Source organism: Pan troglodytes, chromosome 21 (assembly GCF_028858775.2).
Source record: "Pan troglodytes isolate AG18354 chromosome 21, NHGRI_mPanTro3-v2.0_pri, whole genome shotgun sequence".
Classification (NCBI taxonomy): Eukaryota; Metazoa; Chordata; class Mammalia; order Primates; family Hominidae; genus Pan; species Pan troglodytes.
In genome coordinates, this window is record NC_072419.2 from 25,244,796 (window position 1) to 25,267,718 (window position 22,923).

Sequence of the window (22,923 nt, forward strand, 5' to 3'; positions counted from 1 at the left end):
TCCACCATGTCCCCTTGCAGGGAAGGAGTAGACCAAAGAGACTTAGCTAAGTCAGAGTAATAAGAATAATAGAAAGGCAACTGAACTGTCCCTCTTCTTATTTTTGCATACTTAAAAGGGTTCTTTCAAACAATGGGGAATTAGAAAATAAAATTAGCTTGCATGATTTCAGATGGGGACAGATGCCTGTTTGCTTGATTAAAAAAAAATTCTACAAAAACCTCAAGCAGAGTTAATAATGTATGAAAATTAGGTACCATGTGTGCACTTTGCTTCATAATGTTTTTGTTAAGCAACCAGTTGATTTAAAAATAATGCAATGCCACCACTGACATAATGGCACTCTACACGGTGTGTTATGGAAACATCCTCTCTTAATATTCTGTTGGGTTTTCCATTACACAAGGACATTTTTTTTTAAAAGCTTTCAGAATTATCACATAATATGAAATTATATCAAGCTGCAGTTTGAGAAAACAAATTATTCACATATAAATTCCAATTGTGTTTTAAACACGTTTTTATCAGCTAGAGGTAATGTACGGATGTAGGTCTCTATAGATCTTGTAAAATGCCACATTAGATTCAGACTCCTATCCTCAGATTTTTACCAATAAATGCCATTTGCTTACTGCAGGTTGCCTCCTCCTTCTTTCCCCGTCCTACCCTCTGCCACCAGGCCTGTAAGTAGCAGGAAGAAACAGGGAGAAGCCAAAGGTCACAGACTCGTGGGATTTCAGTTCAAGAGATGTCCCACTTCTGAAGGGAAAGATGAATCTCTATACAAAGTTGACACATGGTCATCGGGCTGGCCAGTGGCAATGTCCTCTCCCTGAGTTTGAGTGCAAGTCTCCATCATTCTCATGATAATCCATTCCCGAAGATGTCTCATCTTGCTACAAAGGGCAGTGGGCTTCTCAGGCTACTGTGCCCTTTTTGGGCTTTATTGCATCTGGACAGTAGTGGTGGAAAGTTGCCTTCCAGAAGTTTCTGTGGCCTAGCAGAGCACACTGAGGCATGGTGAAATTCAGAGAAACAGCCTAAACCATTTTTCTGTGTTCCACAGCATGCATTACTCTTACATTGTCTTGAAATTCTTCATTATTCAACTAAGCAAATACCAAATGACAGCTGGTTGTGTTTATCTCCAGGGTGACAGAATGATCACACAGCATGGTTTAAGTGACTTGACAAAAATCAGAGCATTTGTTACTGGTGGTAGTTGATGGACACTCAGAAAGGACAGTGAGCATTGTGGAGATAAATTTCTAAAGCTATTGAAATGAGTTAATGGGCTAATGGATGGGGGCATTTACCCTTTTGCCTTTAATTCATGTCTTGACTTCTGTGGGGTCTGGCTGGGCACGTCCTCTGCACAGCATCCTCTGGTTCCAGCCATTCCCCCTGACATCAGCCGGGCCACAGGAGTGGGCGAGAATGCTGAGTAATCTACCTTGAGGTATTTTTAAAAGTAATTGCAGAGGAGATATTTGATCTTTATGACTTGCACCATAAGACTTTTTTGGAATCTTTGCAAGGGTTTGGTTGTAACAGAACTTTTCCGTCTACATTATGATCTATAAAAATCATGGTAACTGACTTCGTGGGATTTGAGTTCTTCTTTTGTTATTTTCTTTGCTTTCTAATTAGATTTTGCTCATATGCAGGACAGAGTAGTCTGGCAGATAATAACTAGCATTAAAGTAACTCAAAGATAGGGCCATACCTGGCATTGTCCAGCAAGAATGGAAACAGGGTGTGCTGTCCTGGACCTGTGGCAGTTACGAGAAGCCCCTGTGCAGGTGTTTGCGCCACAAAGAACCAGGTCGACTGAAGGCTTGGCCAGGAGTCCCGAGACCTGGTGCTCCTCCCAGCCTGACAGCTGCCTGGAGGTGGCATGAGGCGGGCTCTTATTTAACTGATCTCATCTCTATTGTGTTCAGAAGCAATCTTCAAATTATAATATCTGTTCTTGATTTTTCGGAATGCCAAAGGGGACAAATTGATTGTCACAATCTAAGGGGTCATTTATTTACTGAGTGTGAATATGGACTTTTTAAAGAGCTTAAGATTTCAAGTTATGTGCATGGGCCCTTTGAGGATGGAGGTGCTCTTTTTGTAAATTGTAGACTCAAGACAAAGAATAAGTCTTGAGTTGAGTTGAGTTTTGTGGGACTTATCACAAAAGTAAACTAGGACGTCTATGAGAAGCTGTAATTTTTCACCATCATTCCCCAAAATCATGTTGGAAGTAAGTTTAAGACACCATCACCATCTCACTCTAGAGCACCAGTGTCCAACCCTTTGGATTTAAGGACTTTTTTGCTTCTCTGTGGTGGCAGATATCATGAAAATTATGCACAGACTCTTTTTTGTTAGTAGTTCATCAACTATCATTAGTGTAAGTGTATCTTATGTGTGGCCCAAGACAATTCTTCTTCTTCCAGTGTGGCTCAGGGAAGCCAAAAGGTTGGACATCCATACTCTAGAGTAATCCTTCCTTTCAGGGATTTCCGGGCACCTGTGTTCTGAAAGGACTTGCCCATAAATCAGTTTTCTAGAACCCCTTCATGGCTAAATCTAGTGCTTAATGGCCTGGTAAACTTGGGTGTTCCTGAGAGAGATAAGGGGGTGATGGCAACAGCAGACATTGTGTTCCTGTGGGCTAGGTTTTAATCCTTCAAGCCTAGGTAAGTGCTGCTGGTTGCAGGCAGCTCACCTTGTCTGATTTTCCCCTGGAGTGAGTGGAATCTTCAGGTGGCCTAGAGTCCAACTGGACACAAAGTGCTCAGCTCTCCAATTTATTCACAAAGGTGCGCCCTCTGCCTCATTAGTGTCCATGGGAGCCTGAACTTCCTTATTCATTTCATGTTCTGTGTCATCGTCACCCTGGATCATCCCACAGTGTGAAGGGATCTGTCTTTCAAGGTGCTTCATGAGTGATGCTATGTGTGTGAAGGAACAGAGGCAAATCGCAATTCCCTGTTGATCTGGTGCTTTGCACGTCTCAGGGCGTGTGCACCTTGCAGCCACCCCGTCTCCTTGCCCTGGGCATATCATGTACAGAAAAACAGACCTTGACTGGCTGCCCAAGAGCCTCTGTTTTTTTCTTCCCAGTGGCCTGCTGCCTGCTTAAGAGACAGATACCCCAACTCCGAAGGCAAGCCCCTCACCTGCCATTGCCAACACCTATGCCCTCTGAGTGCTGGTGAAGAGTTGTTCAGTTTTCCTACTCAGCTGGCATAAAAGCTTGAGCCTCTGTGCCCTCTGAGGCTATTGCCTGTCCTGATCTTGCAAACAAAACCTGTCCTGTCCATTCATTTCTTCAGTCATTCATCTGTGGCCACACGAGCCACATCACTGTGTCCATCTCAGCTAATGGGTGGCTCGGGCTCCTGCCCAATGCCTGTGTCCAAGCCTGCCCTGCTGCCTTGCCGTGCCGGTCCTGTCTGAAGTCTCTGATGATGATTTTCACTGGTGTTGCCTCAACTCCTCTGCCACTCCCGACAAGAATGCTTCAGTTCTGCCTAGGGTGCCCCTCATTCGGCCCTTCCCTCCTGTCACCCCACTCTCATCTGGGCCTCTGTTCTTCTGCCTTTGCCTGTGTGGCCCTAACATCCTTGTCTTCAGTCATCTCTGTGTGTTGCTTTCTGCTCAGACACACTGCCCTGCCATGTGCCATCTGCCACGGTGTGCCTGGGAGTGAGGAGTAGACACCGGGTGATGCCAGTCCCTGGAGTGCCCCTGCCTTCTCACCCCCAACCAGGACCTGACTCCCACTCCCAGCACAGCTTTCGTTGGCCCTCCCCAAACTTGGGGCTTGCCTGCCCTGGAGACCCCCCCATACTTTGGCCACCCAGTGGCCCCACTAGGATGTGCGGATGCTAACTGCATTCTTAGGCCATCACCTGAGGGCTTGGTCCTGAGTGTCCATGTCCCATTTGCTGGGCTTCCCCTGCCTTGGGCTGCCTTGGGTCAGCAGGTGGGCCCGGGTCAGACTCTGCTCCCTCACTCTGATCTGCTTCTCCCACTGCCACTGACAGGCACACAGGGCCCTTTCCTGAGGCCAAGTACCAGGGACATCAGAGAGCCAACACTAGGCTCGTGTCACTTCTGAGGCTTCCCCACTCTGCTCTTAGCCAGCCTTATTACTGGTTGAGTTAAACTGTTGCCGGTAATTGTATTTGATCCTCTGGCTTCTTCAGCCTTCGGGACAGAAAAGGATGGACGAATTGAGTCCTGCAGCAGCATGTTGCTAAACCACCAAGGAGCTGGACCAAGGTTAGGACCAGTTTCTCTTTAATTTGGCAAATGGAGATGGCTCTGAGGTCCCTGTATGCTTTCTACCTATGAAGACAAGTGTGCGGCTACAGAGGGCAACAGCAGAATGGTGGGGGCTCGAAGCACCCCCAGGTTCCTCTGCTTTACCCCTAATACACATCAAGTGCTTAGAGCAGGCCTGGCTTCGTGTGAGTGGGGATTGCCAATTATTTTTCCAGTGGACAGTCAGCCTCAGGAAGGCAGGGCTCTGCTTCGTTTTCTGCTGTGTCCTTGGCACCTAGAGTAGGTATAGTCAGTGCCCAACAGTTAACTGCTAAGTGAAGTTAATAGATTAAGCAAGAGAGGTCATGTGGCTCCTTGGGAAGAATGCGGGGTTTGGCGTCTGGAGGCCTGGGTGTGGTCCCCCTCAGCCACTAGCAGGCTGCAAAACCTTAAGCAAGTCACATGACCTTGCTGGGCGTCGCTGTCTTGTTTATGTCCATGGGCATGTGGTGCAAGATTTTGCTTTCAACTGCAAGTGCCGCAAACCTACATGAGGGTGGCTTATAACGTGAGGGTGGCTTAAACAGTAAGGAGCCTGGTTGCTTCCCCTAAGGGGAAAGCTGGTTCAGCTGGCTCAACTCTGCCGGGGCTCTCCAGAGACTTCTGTGCACCTCTGGATGTCCCTCCTCATTTTGAGAGCTGCACCATTCCGAAGCTCCGTTTCCTCCCCTGACTATGGCCAAGGATAGGAAGGAAGGCAGTGTTTCCTCTCACCTGTGTTTATTAGGGAGGGAAGCCTTTTTCCAAAGACCCTCTGCAGTCCCCTCAGGTCTTGTTGGCTATGGTTTGTATCACATGCCATGTGACAGGAGAACCAGACATTGCCACCTCTGAAGTAGGAGACTCCTGCCAGCAGGGAGGGAGGAAGGGGCCGGGAAGATGAGTAGCTGCGGTGTAGGCAGCTGGCAGTGGCTTCTCTGTGGGACATTGATGATCATTCAACTGCTATCAGGTTATTAAAAGCAAACAAGGTCACATAGGTGGAAATGCTAAGTGGGGATCCCTGACAGGTGACGCATATGCACCCCATCAACATTATGGTCCAGATACATGTTTGAAAAGAAAGTGCGAATGTTCTTAGGTGGAGCTTGTCCTCTGCAGTGTGTCCTCAGGCTCCACCCTGCCATATTGTCTTACTCTTGGCCACTTAACTCATTTTGCTTCCTGGCTGGTCTCTCAAGGCATTTAAGTTTGCAGGCCCTGAAATCAGGCATTATAAGATCAATGTTCAACTAGTTCATTCTTAGATTGTGCAATTAGAGCTTGGGCATCTTAATTAAAAAGAAAATCCCTTATGTTTTCAGTGGATTTAATCATGAATTGGGTGAGTCTGGATCTGCATATTCCAGTCCCCCTCTTTTGGCACACGTGTTCCCAAGCTTCACTGTGAGAGGTGCAGGCTGACCACAGGATCATCACCTGGCCCCTGGTGGTGTCTGTGTGTCCAGGGCAGCTTTTGGAAGGCTGGGTTTCTCTCTAAGGTGCTAAAGCCAGCATGGTTTGGACAGTCTCTCCCTTACAATGTGGGCTTTCTTGCCAGTTGATTAAAAACAAGCAAACAGACAAAAACCCAGAAGTACTCTATTTCAGTGTTTGTAGATTGTATGTTCACAGACCTGTAGTGGTTTATATTCTCCTTGACATGCATCTCCTCTTAATTTGAAAGCTGTTGACATTTTGCTTGAGCTCATATGCAGTACCAGTTTCTTTTCTTCTTCTTTTTTCTCATTTGTTTCCTTAAAAAAAAAAAAAATCCAGCTGCTTTCTTGCCTTGAGATGTAAATTCCACATTTTGGCTGCATTGGATTCCAAGTTTTCCCAGAAAAGGCTTAAATTTATTAGGTTAGTTCACAATGTTCTCACAGAGAACTTGAGTTTGCGGCATGGAGCCATATGTGGTTGGGTTGTTTTAAGATAAATACTGTAAGAGAGTCAGCATTACATCACTGGCAGAAATGTGGGCTGTGCCTGTCATTTAAATAGTTATCACATGTGATTTAAAAGCTGGCTCTCGGTGGGAGGGGATGGGGTTGGAGGAGAAGGTCAGATGGACGTTTCTGCATCTGTGGTGTCTGTGCCTCTGCCTCAGCACAGAGTCGAATGACACTACGAGGAGCTGAGAAGCCTCCAGAGGGCTGTGCTAATTGGGGTTACTCCTCATCGTCCTCTCTGGATCTGGTTCTCAATAGCATAAAAGAGTACAAAGTGAAGAACAGGCTGGGTCACAAAGAGGCCTTTGCATGAGATTACGTCTTAGCAGGGAGGAGGAGGTTTATTTAATTTTGTGACTGTTGATATTCACATTTTGTTTTTTTGTTTTGTTTTGTTTTGTTTTTTAATCTCTGAAGATGAGAAACAAAACTGAGAGGGCATCCTGCTTTTTAAAAATTGTACTTTCTCAGCATCTAATTTGGACCTGTTCATGAGTATTTATATATGTGTGTATATGTGTATGCATCTACACACAAGTAAGACATACAAGTATGAACACATGGATGCGAATATAAAATGTCAATTGCTGGCAGCAGAAGGCAGCTTACCACAATTTACTGCAGAACACCAATTTCAAGATATTTGGATTTTACGAATCAGGAATATAGAAAACAAAAAGAAATTGGGGAGTCTAGCATGGATTGCTAACTTATGATTTCCAAAATTGCTTAATTTTTTACATTATAGTAAAATACACATAAAACTTACCATCTTAACCATTTTAAGTGTATAGCTTAGTAGTAATGGGTATATCCACATTGCAAAAATCCAAAATCAGTTTGCAAGAAAGGGAATGAGACAGAAGGAGTCCTGTATACTGTCCTTATCATTTCATCAAAGAAAGAGCATTTTAACACCAGAAGACAGACGAAAGGAAAGAAGCCTGTTATTTTAGATGCAGGAAATTCCTCCTAACCTGTGGCAGAATAGTCAAGAGAAAAATATTTTTCCATGGAAAAGTAATACTACAAAGAACTATGTAACAAGCAGCTCTGTGTGGCCATTTCTCAGATTTTAAAAATGCTAGCTTTTTGTCATCTTTGCTCCAGATCATTCATTCCTACTTAAAGTGCTGCTGCATGAACTGTTTGTTACCAGGCCATGGCGAAACAAAGAACAAAACTGAGAGGGCATCTTACTTTTTAAAACTAAAATTGTACTTTCTCAGCATCTAACTTGGACCTGTTCATGAGTATTTATATATGTGTGTATATGTGTATGCACACTCACTGTCACCCAGGCTGGAGTGCAGTGGCGTGATCTCGGCTCACTGCAACCTTCATTTTGGGCCAGAATGAAGTCAGCTACACCACGGAGCTCACAGTTGAGAAGAAATCTCTCACAATACTTTGCTGATGAAGGAAGCTATGTGCTGATTTACATTCTGACACGAGCATCTTACTGTTGCTGGTCCAGGTGTCACGTGCATTTTGTGGAGTGCACTGATTAGTAACTCTGCTCTAGATCTGGTTTTGTTCTTATAAAGTTGATGGTTACAGTTGAAGCCTGTATATATTCATTCCACTAAGATCCCATTATCCTTTTTCCCCTCCATGTTAACTAGCGTATTGAAGTTGGCGTGTATTCTTCCAGGCCATACTGTATTTGCATGAGCTCACTAGCTATGTAGAGTATTATTTTGTGTTAGTGGAATCCTACTGTATATAGCCTTCTGAAGCTAAATTTGTTTTGTATAACATGATTTTCAAGATTTATCTATTTTTTTTAATTAAAAAAAATTTTTTTTGAGACAGTCTTCCTCTGTCACCCAGGCTGGAGTGCAGTGACATGATCTCAACTTACTGTAACCTCTGCTTCCTGGGCTCAAGCGATCCTCCCGTCTCAGCCTCCCCAGTAGCTGGGACTACAGGCATGTGCCACCACACCTGGCTAACTTTTGCATTTTTTTTTTTTTTTTTTTTTGTAGAGACAGGGTCTCTCTATGTTGCCCAGGCTGGTCTCAAACTCCTGAGCCCAAGCAGTCGCCCACCTTGGTCTCCTAAAGTGCCGCTATTGCAGGCATGAGCCACCGCCTCTGGCCAAGACTTGGCTATTTTGATATATGTATATCTACTGTACAATATTGCTTTAGGGGACCAGACCACATTACATGTATCTGTCCTCCTAATGTTGATGGACATTTGGGTTGTTTCTAGGTTTTTGCAAATACAAATGACACTACAGTCCATGTTCTTAGAAGCCCCCACTGTGCACACAAGTGGAAATTTATCCAGGGGAGTTTTCGGAGGAGAGTTGCTGAGTCAAAGGTGAAGTGATGTCTTCATTCACAAAATCTAATTAGTATATTAACCAAACTTAGCTGTATTCTACAGCTTTTCAGGTAAATGGGGAGTAGGAAAGAATAAGCCAGGGGTCCTGAACCCCCAGGCCAGGGACCGGTACTAATCCCTGTGGCCTGTTAGGAACTAGTCTGCACAGCAGGAGGTGAGCAGCCTATGAGCGAGCATTATCACCTGAGCTCCGCCTCCTGTCAGATCAGCAGTGGCCTTAGATTCTCATAGGAGCGGGAACCCCATTGTGAACTGTGCATGCGGGGGATCTAGGTTGCAGGCTTCTTATGAGAATCTCACCAATGTCTGATGCTCTGAGATGGAACAGTTTCATCCTGAAACCATCCCCTCTTCTGTCCTCCATCTCACAGGAAAATTGTCTTCTATAAAACCGGTCCCTGGTGCCAAAAATGTTGGGGACCACTACTATAAGTCAATTATTAATAAATTTGATTTCCTGGACCCAATTGAGAGCTACTGGTTGGTTGTTCATCTCTCGAAGGGTTAACTCAAAGTCTGTTCATAGTGGAAGAAATGATCTGGCAGATTGGGGGAAGTGACTCCTCTTTGTGTCTTGGATGTGGGGCAGGGACCAGCAGGGAGAAGCCAGCCCTTCAATAAGTTTCCTTCTTTTTATGTAAACTAGAAAAAGTTCACAGACTTAGTCTGGGAGGGAGATAAAACTGGGTATTGCTGTCTCTTGTGTTTTTTGGTCTAAGAAAATTCCGTGGTTCAAAACTTGGCCGGTCTTCTCTGCTGGGTTTCTCAGCAGGCCTTCCTGTAGTGGCTGGGCTGCTGCTCAGTGTTAGATGATGGAAGCTTCTTTCAGCCATCTAGCTGATGCTTTCTTTGAAGAACTATTCAGGGAAGAAGTGGGCCCAGGTTCCATTCGAGTGAGACATCAGGGGCATGTCCCCTGCTGGCCTGGTGGGAGCCTAAGAAGGCTCTAGTGGCCAGTGTCCTGAGTGTTGCCACCACGCAGCCTGCAAGCAAGTCAGCCTTCAGTCTCAAATCAACTGGTAACTGAGACGGTGTTCAGTGTGCTTAATGCACTTTGTTTCACAGCCTTCTCTGTAATCTTCAGCAAAGAGTAATGTGTTTTGAACATTCTTTAGAAAACACGTGGTGTGGCATGGTGGCTCACACCTGTAATCACAACACTTTGGGAGGCCGAGGTGGGTGGGTTGCTTGAGCCCAGGAGTTCAAGAACAGCTTGGGCAACATGGTGAAACTCTGTTTCTACAGAAAAATTGGCATGCACCTGTAGTCACAGATACTTGAGAGGTTGAGGTGGGAGGATCACTTGAACCCAGGAGGTTGAGGCTGCAGTGAACCGTGACCGCACCACTGTACTTCAGCCTGGGCAACAGAGTGAGACCCTGTCTCAAAAAAAAAAAAAAAAAAGAAAGAAAAGAAAAAAGAAAACAACAAGTAGAAGGTAACTTGATGAGAAAAAAAAACTATCAAAGAAAAAAGTAAGAGATGAAAAGCCTTCATATGTGGAGCTCTTCTAAGGCTGTTGAAGAAGGCTGTGGCATGACCGCTCCCTCATACTGTGTGCCAAGTTGAATTATGGTTGGGGAAAAGTCTGAGAGTGATTACTCCTATGACTAATGATTTGTTTCAGTGATTCAGGTGCCTGTTGGAAAAACATTCTGTGTATAATTTGGTATATCTGAACCACTGTGCTCTGCCAGGTTATCAGAAAAAAACTTTTCAATGGTTCCCACCTGGGAAGTCACTGGTGTGTGGGATACACAGGCATGTGTTTGTGTTTGTAAAATATTCTTTTTTATTTTTATTTAATCAGCTGTCAAAGCTCGAAAAACAGCAGCAGAGGAAAGAAAAGACCAGAGCTAAGGGACCTTCTGAATCAAGCAAGGAAAGAAACACTCCCCGAAAAGAAGACCGCAGTGCCAGCAGCGGGGCTGAGGGCGACGTGTCCTCTGAACGGGAGCCGTAGCTCAGGAGGCATAATTCAGGTAGGAGTTTCCCTGCTTGGCTTCATCTTCCCACATTTTGGGGAAGCAGCAATGAATAGGAGGGAATAGCTGCTGAGGCTGAATTCATTCATTTCACAGCGTTCATCCATAGCTTCCTTAAATCTGCTGCCTTCCAGGATGGAGACAAAAGTTAGTGTGTTAGTCCGTTTTCACGCTGCTGATAAAGACATACCTGAGACTGAGTAATTTATAAAGATAAAGAAGTTTAATGGACTCGCAGTTCCACGTGGCTGGGGAGGCCTCACAATCATGGTTGAAGGCGAAAGGCACTTCTTACATGGTGGCAGGCAAGAGAGTATAAGGGTCAAGCACTCCAGCCTGGTGACAGAGCAAGACTCCATCTCAAAAAAAAAAAAAAAAAAAAAAAAAAAAAATCAAGTGAAAGGGGTTTCCCCTTATAAAACCATCAGCTCTTGTGAGACTTGTTCACTACCAAGAGAACAGTATGGGGGAAACTGCCCCCATGATTTAGTTACCTCCCACCAGGCCCCTCATCTTGAATTGTAGTTCCCATAATTTCCACGTGTGTGTTCCTACGTGGGAATTATGGGAGCTACAATTCAAGATGAGATTTGGGTGGGGACACAGCCAAACCATATCAGTTAGCAAATAAGATTGTATTTTATCCATTGAGATGCAGGAGGGTGGCATACCACAGGCCTGGGGTGCCCACCTGGGGGTGGAACCTGTTTGTGCCACCTTCTCTGGCTGCCTGTGCCAGTCCACAGCTGCTGCTGTGATTGCTTGTGCAGAACACTCACTCACGGATGCAGAATCCAGATGCAGATGCAGAGTCCACCTGCGCTCCCGCATCTCCCTTACTGCTCTTAGCCACTCTAGCAAAGGGCACTGCCATCTCAGCGGCCTACTTTCATTGCCACCTGCCCTGTGTTCTGAAATCCTTCACAGTGCCCCGTGTGGCACTGCCAGTTTACTTTTCCTAAAATGGCATTTTATTCTTATTGTGGCTCACTGTAGCACAGAGTCCACCTCCCTGCCTGAACATCAGAGGCCTTGAAAATGTGATGCGGCCATCTGATGGCACTGTGCCTAGTTCCTCCCACCAGGGAACCTGTTTATTTTGCCAAGCACTGGACCAAATACTGGGTGCAGATTTGAGGGACCCAGGACCTGTCACAGGGAGGTCACAGGCTCAGGGAGAAGCATAGGAACAGTTATACTACAGCACGGTGCATGTGGCAGGAGTGTGAACAGGTGTGGGGTGGAGATGGGAGGTCAGGGGAGGCCCCTTAGAGGCCTGGGACCAGATCTGGAAGGACAGGTGGCAGTGGGGAGGGAGATGAGGGGCAAGGGCAGGGGAGAGCTGCCTGAGCCAAGAGAAGAGCAGTGCAAATGCTGTCTGGAGGTTGTGGGGCAAGGACAGGAGAGTTTGGGAATGGAGGAATTGCAGAAGGGTGGGAGTGTTGAGTGCCAAGTGGAGTGGGAGGGCAGGGAGCATCTCTGAACTTAGAGAAATAGGAGGTCTGGATTGTATAGGGTCTGGTATGCAACCCTGAGGAATTTGGATTTTATCCTGGGGCGGGAGGGACCTCTGAAAGGTTTTAAGTGTACAAGTGACATCATCAGATACAAAGTTTAAAAAGAGCAGTCACTCGAGCAGCTTTGGGGAGTGAGGCTGGAAGCAGATAGGCCCATTAGGAGGTGATTGCAGAAGTCCAGAGAAAAAATTATAGTAGGAACAGAGGGGAAAGAGTGGGATTGAAAGATGTAAAGGAAATAGAATCATTTCAACGTGGTGACTGATTAGATTGGAAGAGGAGACATCCAGAAGGATGAGGGAGGAAGATGGGGGGTTGCTGACGATACCTATTTTGGGTGTGTTGTGTTTGAGGTGCCTGTTGGCAGCCAATGATGATGCCAATCGTCTGCTGAGTCTGTGGCTTTAGAGCTGGGGAGCCAGGTCTCGGACATACAATTTGGAGCCTTCAGCTCACAGACTGTGGTTAAAACCAAGTTAGGAGACAGAATTCACCCAAGAGACACCAAATTATGATAGAAGAACATCCAGAAGGTGGTTTTCAGCCTTCTCTTTCTCTTCTGAAAGAGAGCAAGGGTCAGAAGTGTACCTATGAAATGGCTTTTAGGATCCACAATACCAGGAAGTGAGATATATTAGGCCAGGTGTGGTGGCTTACACCTGTAATCCTAGCACTTTGGGAGGTTGAAGCGAGAGAATCACTTGAACCCAAGAGTTTGAGACCAGCCTGGGCAACATGGTGAGACCCCCGTCTCTTAAAAAAAAAAAAAATGCTGAGCATGGTGGCGCTTGCCTATCATCCTAGCTACTCAGAAAGCTGAGGTGGGAGGATTGCTTGAGTTTGGGAGTTGGAGGCTGCAGTGAGCCATGATTGCAGCACTGCACTCCAGCCTGGGTGACAGAGTGAGACCCTGACTCTTAAAAATAAAATTTAAAAAAGATACATTAGTTGTAATTGGGCACAGTGGCACCAGCTCCCAAATGGATACACAGACGAGAGGAACAGAATGGAGAGCTCAGGAAGGGTGGATTGTTGGTTCATAGACAGTTTTAGGGGAGGGGACTGGACAGTGAGTCCTGTTGTCCTCTTAACTGTTCCCTCATCACTGTGTTTTCCTGCTAGTGTTGTGCAGGGAGACAACAGCACTGTGGTGACCAGCCTTGGCTTATGTATCTCACGTATACATGGGACACTGAAGGGTGCCTCGAAGGGAAGGGACGTCACATAAAACTTCCACTCCCACCCCTCCAAAACTTCATGATAATTCACTTTTGTTAGTGGTCAGTTTTGGCATCACAAATATTGCTGGTGCTTCTGATTTATAGTCTGTCCAGAAATCCTTAATCCAAAGAGGTGAAATGTGCTAAGTGAAGACAGGGCACAGAGTGGCCCTTTAAGATACTTTTTCAGTTGTGCTAGTTAAATGGGTCAAGCAGGAATTCAGAAACTCATTGAGGTCTTCTTTCCATCTTGCTAACTTTTGGGTGACAGTGAATAAGTTCTATGGTTTTTCTTCTGTTGGAGGAGAACTCATCTCCGTCAGCAGTGCTTTGTGGAAGGCAGGCAGGTAGAAGTCATGGTGCCTGGAACTGGCCCCAGCAGCCTGGGCAGGGCGGGGGCAGGCATGTTCCCTCCCCGCCATGTTTCTGTGTTTTCTCAGGCTTCTCTGGATCACAGGGAAGCATGACAGAGAGAGCATCCCAGCACTGCTCCTGTTCCTTGAATGAAAGGTGCAGGGACTGTTACTGGTTAGGCCAAGTTTTAGTAATTACTTGGTCCAGAAGCAAAACTCAGATTGGACACTCCAGTTTCCACTCCTGGGGTTCAGGGCAGCTTCCCAGCCTTAATGCTCAGGCATGGCCCATGTCTCTTCTTCCAGTTCTGTTGAAGACTGTACTTAATAGCCTTTCCTGCAGTGAATTGGGACCTTAACAACAGGTTCAAAACAACTTGGGCTGGGCATGGTGGCTCACGCCTGTAATCCCAGCACTTTGGGAGGCCCAGGCAGGCGGATCACGAGGTCAAGAGATCGAGACCATCTGGCCAATATGGTGAAACTCCGTCTCTATAAAAAATACAAAAAAAAAAAAATTAGCTGGGCATGGTGATGCGCACCTGTAGTCCCAGCTACTCAGAAGGCTGAGGCAGGAGAATCTCTTGAACCCAGGAGGTGGAGGTTGCAGTGAGCCAAGATTGCGCTACTGCACTCCAGCCTGGCGACAGAGTGAGACTCCATCTCAAAAACAAACAAACAAACGAACAAAACAAAACAAAAAAACAACTTGAATGTTCAGACTCCCATCATGAACTTAATGAACGGGAGAGGGAGAAACATACAAGCCCCTGTCTCCCAGCAACCAGACCCAGATTATCAAGCTAAACACACTGGCACGCATACACACACACACACACACACAAATACAAATTCACATGTGCCTTGGAGGTTTGTATTTTCAAAACAGCTTAAAAAATTCAAATACCACCTAGCGGATTCCTTCCTGGGTTGTATTATTAACCTAATACATTTTATAAATTTAATGTCTTGATTTTTGCTTTATATCTGATCAGTGCTTTGAAAATCTTTGGTTTAATCTATGACGGGGTATTGAGTTTTGTTACTTTTAAAATTCATGCAAATCATAACAACTTAAAGACTTCCATTTGCTTTAGATTTGGCCTCAGAGTAATTCCTGTAGAGAATGCACCATGGATGTTAGTGTTCTGTGGCCCCTGGGTAGCCTGGGAGTAATTCTGCTAATTCTGTGGGCAAGAAAAACACCCGAGGGTCTCATGGGCAGACAAGGGGACAGTTACTGCATGTGTCACAGAACATACAGGAGAACACGCTTATAGAAGGAAAACTGAGCACATAAAAAGAAGGGCAGGAGGAGGGTGTGAACATTTCACATTTTTCCCCAGTGTCTAAGTTTACGAGGGGAATTCTCATGGACTCGTAGGTATCTACTTCTTGCTTCTCTCACGTTAATGACATTTTAATAATGTATTTATTTCCTTCTCACGGTAGTGCAGATTAGGTAGCATAGAACTTGGGGTCAGTGGTGCTATTGTGAATCACCCAAATAGGGCCAGCCAAAGAGGGAAGGCAGCAGGGGGAGCAGACCCCACGGGAAGTGTTTGGAAAGGAGGAGGCAGTTGTGTTTTTCCTTCCCCTTCCCTATAAGTCAAGTTCACTGCAGCCATGCCGTCATGGGGCCCTTGGGAAGAGGCAGGCAAAAGAGGAGGAAGAGGGCAGTGGAGGGAAGTTCCTGGCTGGCCTCAGCCTTCAGGTTAGGAGACTCAGCGGGAAGGAGCAGAGGGACAGATGGAGGGGAAGCTGAAGGCCCCTGGCATGTTCTGGCTGTGCTCCAGGCTGGGATCCTTGGAGTGGGGGAATGGGGGTTGGGTTGCAGGAAACTTGGAAGCCGTGACAGGGATTCTGGAGGGAGAGCAGTGCAGGTGGCTCCAGGGCTCCAGGAGGCAGCTGCAGCCCAGTGAGGTAGCAAGACACGGTCAGGCCTCAGGGCCTGTGAGAGTGCTGCCCAGCATCGCCGTGGGGTGGGGAAGGCTCCAGAGGGTGTTCTCTGCCTGGTGGAGGGTGTGGAGGAAAGCTTTGTTGGGTCTGTGGGCTGACTCTCGGTCCTGGATAGAAGTGGTGAGGTGAGCCTGCTGCAGAAGCCATGAGGGGGCAGCTTCATTAGGAGGTTGGGGGTCATGGCCTCAGCTCTTCATAGCACTGACAGTCCCTCCAGGTCTCAGCTGTGACCTCCACTGGCCTCCTGGATGAGACTTGCAGGGGTCTGTCATTAATGACACCTGAGACTGAGTGAGATATGCTGGTGAGAACTGAGACGAGGCCAGGTCAGCCAGAGAGGGCCTTGGGTCCCTGAGCAAGAGACACCAAACTTCAAGTAGCCCACCGTCCCTCAGTGGTGCAGTGTCAGGGCCCAGGTGCTGAGCTGCACCAACCACCCTGCCACAGAGGACACTGAGGACCCAGAGTACTGTTGACATTAAGGTGAAATGGAGCCTCTGTATGGTCAGGAACCCCCCTATTGCTACTCAGCGCATGGAGGCTCATGAACAAGTTTAGATCGGCCCATGAAAGACAGAGGCCACGTTTTGTTTATACCGATGTATATGGTACTGTCTGGGTTTTGGACAAAGCGCACAAGGAAAACCATTTATTGATGGTTTACCATAGGCATCCAGTTCTTCTTTACATCAGGGTCAGCAGTGACGGTGTCAGGCAGGGACAGATGTCCAGGCAGAGAGGAGTCCTTCAGAGCCGCCCACAACTAGCCGAGGACCAGAGTGGGGCTGGGTGCTCCTGCTTCCGAGAATTTAGCCATGTTCCTGGATTTGAAGATCCTAAACGGGACCAGAACCAAGTGACAGCTGGTATTCCAATGATATATTTGGGGTTTTTTGTTGCCCGTGGGTTTTGTTGCCCCTTCTGATGAAATTTGTCATCCCAGTAGGCCACAAAATCACCACCAAATATTCAGATATCTATGAGAGCTGGATTAAATGGTGACAGACAGAAGGTGACCCTGACATTTGTTTTGTTCCCCAGAACAACAGCAGCCCCCTCACTATGAAGGGAGTAGCACTTTTCATTTGCTTTTCTTTAAAAACAGAAAGAGCCCTAGGGAATCTGGCAGGCCCTAAGGGGAGCAGCTTTGAGTTTCCAAGGCACGAGAGAGAAAGAAAAGGCAAAAGAAAATTGAATGAGAAACTGCATGATCTTGGGCATATTTTTCTTTGAAAATGATTCAAAATCCTTCATGGTTCAGAGGACATTTCCAGGGCCTTGACATTTCTCTGTCACATTGCAAATGTTGCTTCTTATTTTACCAAGTGGACATGAAACTGCTAAAATTAACTGTGTTTTTGTCCTCTGTCTCAATCCTTCGGGCTCTCTCACCTTGCTGGGAGGAGTTGAGGTTTTCTGTGAGGATGCAGCTCTATTATTTCTCCTTTCTGGCCACTGCTAAAGGCACTAGGGCCACCTCTCACTAAAATAATGTGGTTTCTGATTTGATTGCAGGGTCAAGTATTACCTCATTTGAGTATTGACTTAGCTGCTGTAATTAGGGTGTGAGAGGAGTGTGCTCCTGACCGGCACCCCACATTTCTGTCCTCAAATGGCAACACACTTGAAACCAAACAAGAAAGTGTTTTGGAAGCTGCCATCTGTTTGCTTTTTCAGTGTGACCTTTGTCTGAATAGTAAGATGTGTCCTGGCTGAGCACACTTCTTCCTAATGAGCTACAGCAGCCGAGTGTGTGTGTGTGTGGGGGGGTGTGTGTTTTCTGTTGAAAAGGTATTCAATCCCTTTTCACTGTTCTTTTCGCCATATAAGGTAGGACTCCTTTCATTCTCTGAGCTTCACTTTGCTTCCCTGTATCAACATTCGTACCACATTCTCATGTCCATGTGCTGGTATTTCATGGTATAAAACTAGCTGTGTCTCTGGGTAGTGTTTTTATCTTTTTTTAACTTAAAACAATTTTTTTAGTGGTTGCCCTGGAGTTTACAATATACATTTTTAACTAGTCTAAGTCCACCTTGAATGACACTCTACCACTTTACCTGTAACAGGCACCTTATAACAACAGCATATTCCCAGTGACATTGCTATCATTCATTTCACTTTACATATGTGATACTCACCTAATACATTGTCACTATCATTAACTTAAATAGTCTTTTTTTTTTTTTTGAGGTGGAGTCTCATTCACTCTGTCACCCAGGCTGGAGTGCAGTGGTGCAATCCCTGCTCACTGCATCCTCCACCTCCCAGGTTCAAGCGATTCTTGTGCCTCAGCCTCCCTAGTAGCTGAGATTAAAGGCATGCACCAACATGCCTGGCTAATTTTTTGTATTTTTTGTAGAGATAGGGTTTTAACATGTTGGCCAGGTTGCTTTTGAACTGCTGGCCGCAAGTGATCCACACACCTCAGCCTCCCAAAGTGCTGGGATTACAGGAGTGAGCCACCATGGCCGGCCTTTACTTTGTTTTTGAAGGATAATTTTGCTGGTATAGACTTCTAGACTTGTAGTTTTTTGTTGTTGTTGTTGTTGTTGTTGTTTTTTAATTTGCCTTTCTTTAAAAACACAAAGAGCCCTAGGAGCCTCACAGCCCTAGAGGAGCAGCTTTGAGTTTCCAAGGCATGAGAGAAAAAGAAATATTTAAATGTTTTCAATACTTAAATTTTTATTCCTCTCTCTCCTTGTTTGCAGTTTCTTATGAGAAGTCCTCTGTAATTCTCATTCTTATTGCTCTATAGGTAAGGTGGGTTCTCCTTACCCCACCCCCAGCCCCCAGCTTCTTCAAAATTTTGTCTTTGGTTTTCCGCAGTATGGATATGACGTGCCTAGGTGTGGTTCTTGCTTGGTATTTTCTGAGCTTCTTGGATCTGTGATTTGATGTCTGTCATTAAGTTTGGAAAGCTCTTGGCCATTAATACTTCAATACCCCTAGCTTCATTCACAATTTCCTCTCTGTTCTCTCTTCTCCTTTTGGTATTCCAATTATATATATGGTACATCTTTTGCAATTGCTCTACAGTCTTGGATAGTCTGTTCTTTTTTTCTCATTCTTTTTCTCTTTGTTTTTGGTTGGGAAAGTTTGTAATGACCTATCTTTGAGCTCACTGATTCTTCCTTGGCTGTGTCCAGTTTATTCATGAGCCCATCAAAGGCATTCTTCATTTCTGTTACAGTGTTTCTGATTTCTATTATTTCCTTTTGTTTCTTTCTTGGAGTTTCCGTCTCTCTGCTTACATTACCCATCTGTTCTTGCATATTGTTTACTTTTTCATTAGAGCCCTTAACATATTAATCATAGTTTTAAAAAGTTCCCTGTCTGATAATTCCAACATCTGTATCATAGTCCCAGTCTGATTCTGGGGATCTTTTTGGGTCCGCTGACCTTGAATCTGTAACTGTATGGCTTTCAGTACATTTGGGACATTTTAAGTAATATCTATTCAAATATTTTTGTCTGCCCCATTCTTCTTCTTCTTACCTGGAGGTTACTGTTCCCAAACCTTAAGTGTCATTCTGGTTTTTTATTATCCATGAGGTTGGTTTGCTTCCTCACTGATGCAGAGTAGCCTGTTATGTTACTTTACTAGTAGTGGGACTGGATTTTCTCTATGCCCAGGCTTCCACCTCCATTACCTTATTTATTAGAAAATAAATTGGCCATTACCTTATTTATTAGAAAATAACTGGCCATGATTAGTGATTCTGTCTATTGCTAAGGTGCAGAGCCAGGCTTACAAATAATTTAGAGTGTGCCATCTAATACAGTAGCTACTAACTGCATGTGGCTATTGAGATGTAAATTAAAATTAAATAAAATTTAAAATTCACCTTCTCAGTCTCAGTAGCCATATTTCAAGTGCTCACTAGCTACATACAGCTAGTGGCTGCTATTCTATCATTGCAGAAAATTCAACTAAACAGCACCAACCTGTAGGGATCAAGTTATGATTTTGATACTGTCATCTGAATCACTTTAAGTACTATAAGACTGACATTGGCTGGGTGTGGTGGCTCATGCCTGTAATCCCAGCATTTTGGGAGGCCGAGGCGGGTGGATCACCTGAGGTCAGGAGTTCAAGATCAGCCTGCCCAACATGGTGAAACCCCGTCTCTACAAAAAATACAAAAATTAGCCAGGTGTGGTAGTGTACGCCTGTAATCCTAGCTACTCAGGAGGCTGAGACAGGAGAATCGCTTGAACCAAGGAGGCAGAGGTTGCAGTGAACTGAGATCGCGCCACTGCACTCCAGCCTGGGCAATGAAGCGAAACTCTGTCTCAAAAAAAAAAAAAAAAAAAGATGTTGATATATAAATAAGTATAATATACATGAGAAATAATAGATGGGAGAATAAGTTAAAGCCAAAAAATAAAAGCCAATTGCTGTCAAAGTTTGTTCCTACCACTTTCAGGTAACATCAATTTTTTCTCCATGCTTGTTTTATTGCATTGCATTAAGCTTTCCATTCGTAATTAGGAAATCATTCTTTTCATGTTCTATCTGTGAAGTCAGGACCATCAGCTCTCAAGCAAAGGAAGAGATTCCGATTCTGGGGATCTTTTGACACTTCAGTGGAGGGAACTTGCTGGAATCTAACAGTGCTAGAAGGTCAGAGTGAAGCCTGCATTGATAACTTCCCAGCATCTCTCATGTTTTTTTGCATAGAACAGCCTTACCTTTCTAGGTAAATGAATTCTGATTTGATTACCAGCTAAGACCTGAAATAAATAGGTAAAAAAAAAAAATCTTGGTCCTTTTAACAGTGATTTGGAGAACAGATCTGTGGCATGTGTGTGTTTTGTCTAGCACTTGCATCCTGTGGTTGCTTAAATGGCCTGAAGCCAGAAGCAGGTCAGTTGGAAGTCAGTGTCTTTGAGGGTTTCAGTGTTTACGTGGGCTGTGAAGGGTTTCCTTTCTTCTGGTCCTGGTCTGGCCTCACTGGAGATGTTCCTCACTGTCCCTGGTGGTTGACGGCAGTAAGAGAACTACTACAGCAGGTGGAGGAAACTGGTGGTTCCCCTAGCTTCTTTCATAAGACTATGAAATTGTGGTGCTAAGTTATCAGGCACCTCTTACTACTGCCTGTCAGGTGTCCCCAGCCTCTGGGTCATGTCTGCCCTCAGTAGCTCATGTGACGCACATGCATTTGGAAATAGACATCATCCCTTCAGTAGCTCTTAGAGGGAGGCACATTACCCCTTATCCAGGGTTTCTGAATTTCAAGCCTCAATGGTCCACCCTTTTCTGGAGAACCATGTGTTTAGCTTGAACAGGACTTCTGCTCAGCACTTCTAATTTGGCAGATGGACCTCACAGATAGCTCACTCCCACCTTCCTCATTCAAGCTTCCAGCTATGTGAACTGCATGGTCTCCAGCTACTCCCAGTTGGTGGCCAGTAACCTGGCTCCTGGGTTATTCTATAGTTCAAGAAAATAGGAAGAGACATCTTTAGCAAGTGAGACTAGAAATAGAGAGCAACGTCTATTGACCAATCCATGTATTGTAGTGGGCGGTGGCTTTCAGCTGGAACAGTGTCCACTGCTGGCCAAAAATCTCTTGCATGTAGTTTACAAATCACTCATGATACTAACATTGATCTTATGATTAGGCCAGCCCATTAGTGTTCCCAGTAGTAGCACAGTTAATTCTAAAGGCATACCTAATGGTTTGTCCTTCAGGTTAGATGCTTTATAAAGTTCTTATGCCTAGGAAGTTTACCTAAAAACTTTAAGAACCCATTGCCCAAAACCTCTCAGGATCCCTTCCAGTTCTGTGTTTCTCTAGTAGGGAATAGAAATTCCTAAATCATCTTTCTCATATAACATTTCTTTTGAAAGCCATTTTTTTATTACAAAGTTAATGCTCACTCATAGAAAATATCAAAAATGCCAAAATACCCGAAGAAGAAAATAAAAGTCATCTGTCACCTTATCATTCTATGATTATTATTATTTTTTTATTATACTTTAAGTTTTAGGGTCCATGTGCACAACGTGCAGGTTTGTTACATATGTATACATGCGCCATGTTGGTATGCTGCACCCGTTAACTCATCATTTAACATTAGGTATATCTCCTAATGCTATCCCTCCCCTCTCCCCCCACCCCACAACAGGCCCCAGTGTGTGATGTTCCCCTTCCTGTGTCCATGTGTTCTCATTGTTCAGTTCCCACCTATGAGTGAGAACATGCGGTGTTTGGTTTTTTGTCCTTGCGATAGTTTGCTGAGAATGATGGTTTCCAGCTTCATCCGTGTCCCTACAAAGGACATGAACTCATCATTTTTTATGGTTGCATAGTATTCCATGGTGTATATGTGCCACATTTTCTTAATCCAGTCTATCATTGTTGGACATTTGGGTTGGTTCCAAGTCTTTACTATTGTGAACAGTGCCGCAATAAACATACGTGTGCATATGTCTTTATAGCAGCATGTTTTATAATCCTTTGGGTATATACCCAGTAATGGGATGGCTGGGTCAAATGGTATTTCTAGTTCTAGATCCCTGAGGAATCGCCACAGTGACTTCCACAATGGTTGAACTAGTTTACAGTCCCACCAACAGTGTAAAAGTGTTCCTATTTCTCCACATCCTCTCCAGCCCCTGTCGTTTCCTGACTTTTGAATGATCACCATTCTAACTGGTGTGAGATGGTATCTCATTGTGGTTTTGATTTGCATTTCTCTGATGGCCAGTGATGATGAGCATTTTTTCATGTGTCTGTTGGCTGCATAAATGTCTTCTTTTGAGAAGTGTCTGTTCATATCCTTCGCCCACTTTTTGATGGGGTTGTTTGTTTTTTCTTGTAAATTTGTTTAAGTTCATTGTAGATTCTGGATATTAGCCCTTTGTCAGATGAGTAGACTGCAAAAATTTTCTCCCACTCTGTAGGTTGCCTGTTCACTCTGATGGTAGTTTCTTTTGCTGTGCAGAAGCTCTTTAGTTTAATTAGATCCCATTTGTCAATTTTGTCTTTTGTTGCCATTGCTTTTGGTGTTTTAGACATGAAGTCCTTGCCCATGCCTATGTCCTGAATTGTATTGCCTAGGTTTTCTTCTAGGGTTTTTATGGTTTTATGGCTAACATTTAAGTCTTTAATCCATCTTGAATTAATTTTGTATAAGGTATAAGGAAGGGATCCAGTTTCAGCTTTCTACATATGGCTAGCCAGTTTTCCCAGCACCATTTATTAAATAGGAAATCCTTTCCCCGTTTCTTGTTTTTGTCAGTTTTGTCAAAGATCAGATAGTTGTAGATGTGT

The 22,923-nt window shown here is 44.8% G+C and overlaps 1 protein-coding gene across 1 annotated transcript in view; it reads left to right on the top strand.

The window, feature by feature from the left end:
• DTD1 (D-aminoacyl-tRNA deacylase 1) overlaps positions 1 to 22,923 on the top strand; it is a 177,038-nt gene that overhangs the window by 140,763 nt on the left and 13,352 nt on the right. The window contains exon 5 of the mRNA XM_016937518.4: positions 10,417 to 10,588. Within this exon, the coding sequence (XP_016793007.1) occupies positions 10,417 to 10,569 (153 nt within the window). The 3' untranslated portion in view covers positions 10,570 to 10,588. The remainder of the gene's footprint in view (positions 1 to 10,416; positions 10,589 to 22,923) is intronic.